This window comes from Austrofundulus limnaeus, unplaced genomic scaffold, assembly GCF_001266775.1.
Source record: "Austrofundulus limnaeus strain Quisiro unplaced genomic scaffold, Austrofundulus_limnaeus-1.0 Scaffold1205, whole genome shotgun sequence".
NCBI lineage: Eukaryota > Metazoa > Chordata > Actinopteri > Cyprinodontiformes > Rivulidae > Austrofundulus > Austrofundulus limnaeus.
In genome coordinates this window covers 57,411-62,325 of record NW_013953607.1, presented here as the reverse complement: position 1 = coordinate 62,325, position 4,915 = coordinate 57,411, and the positions used below count along the sequence as shown (strand labels likewise).

The 4,915-nt window shown below is 38.0% G+C and overlaps 1 protein-coding gene across 1 annotated transcript in view; it reads right to left on the bottom strand.

Annotated features, from left to right (window-relative positions):
• The window catches only part of LOC106534547 (type-2 ice-structuring protein), a gene marked incomplete at its 5' end in the record, with an annotated part of 8,182 nt that extends 4,529 nt beyond the window's left edge, over window positions 1-3,653 (bottom strand). The window contains 2 exons of the mRNA XM_014031233.1: window positions 3,356-3,427; window positions 3,521-3,653. Coding sequence (XP_013886687.1) covers window positions 3,356-3,427; window positions 3,521-3,653 — 205 coding nt within the window. The remainder of the gene's footprint in view (window positions 1-3,355; window positions 3,428-3,520) is intronic.
• Window positions 3,654-4,915: the final 1,262 nt, after the last annotated feature.

The following is a 4,915-nucleotide window of genomic DNA, read 5'->3' as shown; positions in this document are numbered from 1 at the left end:
TATTTAAAGAGACCGCACCAAAACAGCTTGCTCTGAGGCGCAACTCAGAACAGGGGTAAAACAAGGAAAGCAAGGAGTCTGTGGAGCAACAAAAACAAGGAATTAAGACCAAAGTGTTGCAGTTTTATTTTAAATAGACCGTAAGTGAATGATTTAAACATGAAAAAGAAAGATTTAAAAGCATGATATGATACCTTTAAGGAGTTAACTTAATTTATATCTACTCATATTCATGTAATTAAGCATTTTACTGATTTGGCCGATCAATCGAAAAAATAATCAACCGATTAATCGATTATTAAAATAATCGTTAGTTGCAGCCCTACATATTACATCAAATATCTAGCCAAATAACTTCTAGAAATATACTACCTAAAGCTAAAAACGGTTTATATTTATATATAAATATAGAGGTACAGCATTGATTATACCCCGGATGGATTTAACTACATTAGCCTAGTCTTTAGCTCCCTACAATGGCGGCCACCATTGTTGGACAGCTGCTCCCGGTCCTGGCCGATCTTGCTCGCTTCTCTCGGTCCCTCTGCTGTGAACTGATGGTACTGCAGTGGATTTCAGTCTGATTTTGTCCTTACTCCTGAACCCCATCCTGTGTTCGTTCAGGTTCCTCTCGTTGTAATCCTCCTCACAGAAGTGCGCACTACAAATCACGGAGTTGGTTGAGACGCTACTGCTGGTGAAATCCTGCCTTTTCAACCGGACAAACCTCACCCAAGCTCGGAATGCTGGGTGTTCTGGTGCAGGAAACCGATGGACAGAATGTCCAGACAAACTGGAGTTCGAACAACCCCAGCACACACAGATATTCACCATTATTGGACCTCTTTCATTTCAATACAATTCAATACAACCTTCGACTTCGTTCTCCTCCTTCTACGCCACGCGTCACGTGACTCCAGTGACGCTCAGTATTTTCCCCCCTGATTTGTGGCTGTAAGGCTCTTGCTAGTTATTTGGAAAGCCGGGAGGATAACCAAAATTACTGTATTACCTCTAAATATTATTTTTCTGCCCTTAAAACTAAGATTAAACATGCACTTTAAGATAAAAGCTCATTAAATTTAAAGCTGGACCACAATTACATACAACACTACTGAACAGTCACAGAAATACTAACATAGGCTTGGTGTAAAATATATACATATCATGTCAAAATACACACTTATATTTTTAATATTTAGGTTGTACCTTATATTTCATTCATGTGAAGATTTTTTCAAAATATTTTATCTATATCTGGTGAAACCCAACTTTCCACTGAGTGAATAAGACTTTTTCATTTCAGATCATTTGATTTACAATTATTAATAAACAGAAGATTTCAAAACTTACCAAATTTAGCAGTGTGGCTAAAAACAGTGAAAAGACCCAGCTCAACAACAAACCTGTAAAAAAAGGAAATGGTGAGATTTGCCCTTTATTTTATTGGTACATTATGAACTCTTATAACTACAGGCTGCTAATAATTACACATTGAATACACACATGCCAAAGTCAAAAGAATAAAAAGGTTGTTGTTGTTTGAGGTGAATTGATGTAAGCCATGTTATTTTAGACTCATACATAGTGTGTAACTATGAAGTGACTAATAAGCATTTAACTAGACGCTGACATAACTAGACATGGGTTTTTACGATGTAAAAACAAGTGTGCATTGCCATGTAGCATGTGCAGCAGTGGAGTTGCAGAATGAACTGTGCCCAAGTTCAAATGTGTTTTCTATACCAGCTTGTCAAGTCAGCAGGTGTTTGTAATGAGGATAATTGTATGACTATGTGGACTTTGGAGAATGTTTTTTTGTTAAAGTTGCTTTAGCTGGGATTGAACCATGATCTCCCACATGAAAGCCCATAGTGTTAACCATGAGACTACAGGAGCTGTGGCCGTAGGGACTCCTAGGTAGGTTTGTATGAGTGCAGAAAGAGGCAACATTGCCAATGCAATTGTTGACACTAAACTGCAATATATTACAGCAATAGAGCAATATTTGGACAATATTATGGTAAAACATCAAAATACAATCATATTAGTATTGTAAACACTGAACTATTGAGATCAAATATTATTAAACTATGGTGCAGTACTGAGTAGATACAGCAGGGGCAGTATTGGACAAATACAAGGCTCCATTGACTCACATTATTTGATTTTAAATATTAATAGTTAAAAAACTGTAAGTTGTATAGGCACCAAAAGGCATAGCCATCATTTGAAAAGGGAGCTTTACAGATACAAATTACAATGGCAGCTCTAGGACATAGTTTGCAGGAGGAGAAGCGTGCCAAAGTGGAGATGACTTGGATGGGAAACGAATCACAATTGTGTGCATTGCATTGGCAATGCACACAGAAACTGTTCCAACAACTCCGAACAGGACAAGCTCTACTTTACAGAAAAATGAGATGAACTATACCAAGTTACCCTTCACTTTACTTACGCAACGTAAAATACTTTTAGCAACAACATTACTATTTCATGTGCGAGAAAAATGCCTATATTTGTGTGATAATTTAATGCAAATCACCAGGCAGGTATTAGCTATAGCTAGCTAGCAACTAGCTGGGAAAAAATACAAAGACAAAATTAAACAGTTGTCAAACCAACCAAAAATTAAAAAAAAATATTCAAATAAAATACATTGTTACTAATTCCACACTCTTACCTTTTATTAATGTGTCTTTCTGTCCGAGGATGGAAACAGATAACTTTCCAAAGCGTGGTTCAGAAAATGGCTGACTTCAAAGATGACATCATTTGGTCACGTGACAAGAATATCTTTGGTTTAATGCAAAATAATTACTTTAATCCAAACATTAATTTCAGTTTGCTCCAAAATGTGCATTATTTGCTTTGAAGCAAACTGAAAAAAACAATTTAAAATAAATAAAACATAATTTTCAATTAATTTAATTTAAAATAGTACTTTAAATAAATGAGACAGTGGTTGCACTTTTTTCAGTGCAGATGAGATGAAAGCTCCATTAATCAGGAGGAAGAAATGTGTGATGATGTTTGTGTGATTTGGAGGCAGCAGGAGGCGTCTTCTGTCCTGCAGTTACAACCTGTTTGTCCATCGATGTTTCTTTAAGAGAATTACAGAACAGAAAGGACACAAAGAATAAAAAACCTCCCTCATGTCCTTCAGAAAAGTGAGGACATGAGGGAGCTGGACGACATGTTGGTTGGTTTTTGATGCTGGATGTTATTTCTGTTAAAATATAATCAAACCTTTTGTTTTCAGTTTGTCTTCTTTCATTTAAAAACTTGAGAAATGATTTTAACTCTGCCCTGACTGAAACCTTTAGTCTAAATCTGTCAACCATGACTGTCTCACCTGACAGGTTTTTCCTCAGAGCTTCATTCTCCTCTCTCAGGGTTTGGAGAGGTCGTCTGGCTGCCTCCACGGCTTGTTGAAGAAAAAAAAACAAACTGATTTTTACTCTTTGATCATTTTTCATTTACCAGAACACATGAAAAGAAATAAATGTTCTCAACTCACAGAGTCTGTAACTAATGATGAGAGCAGCAGTCAGCAGAACACAGAGAACCAGCAGGACCACTGTCTCTGATGGAAGCTTTGAGTTTCTCTTTGCTTTTTCAGCAGCTTCACCTGAGGAGCATTTAGAGGAGAATCACATGAAGAGCTGGAGCCAGACTCCCAGCATCCAACCATCATCCAACCAAACATACATCCAACCAGCCATACATCCAACCAACATTACATCATCCAACCATATATCCAACCAAACACATCCAACCAACATTACATCCATCCAACCATATATCCAACCAAACATCCAACCAGCCATACATCTATCAAATGTTACATCCATCCAACATTACATCCATCCAACCATATCCAACCATATATCTAACCAACCATACATCAAAGCAACCATACATCCAACCATGTATCCAACCAAACACATCCAAACCGCCATACATCCAACCAACATTACATCCAACCAACCATATATCCAACCATATGTCCAGCCAAACACATCCAACCAGCCATACATCCAACCAACATTACATCCAACCAACCATATATCCAACCATATGTCCAGCCAAACACATCCAACCAGCCGTACATCCAACCAACATTACATCCATCCAACCATATATCCAACCATATATCCAACCAAACACATCCAACCAGCTATACATCCAACCAACATTCCATCCATCCAACCATATATCCAACCAAACACATCCAACCAGTCATACATCCAATGAACATTACATCCATCCAACCATATATCCAACCAGCCATACATCCAACCAACATTACATCCATCCAACCACATATCCAACCAAACACATCCAACCAGCCATACAGTACATCCAACCAATATTACATCCATCCAACCATAAACCCAACCAAACACATCCAACCAGCCATACATCTAACCAACGTTACATCCATCCAACCATATATCCAACCATACATCTAACCAACTGTACATCCAGCCAACATTATATCATCCAACCATATCTAACCATACATCTAACCAATGACACATCTATGCATCCACATATCCAACCAAACAACCATACATCTAACCAACCGCACATCCAACCATATATCCAACCAAACACATCCAACCAACATTACATCCAACCAAATGTCCAACCAAACACATCCAACCAGCCATACATCCAACCAACATTACATCATCCAACCAAACACATCCAAACCACCATACATCAAACCAACATTGCATCCATCCAAACATATATCCAACCAAACACATCCAACCAGCCATACATCTAACCAACGTTACATCCATCCAACCCAATGCTGGTGATGGATGGGATTGCTTGTTTGTATGTTTGCGTAACTTTACGTGTGTGTGTGTGTGTGTGTGTGTGTGTGTGTGTGTGTGTGTGTGTG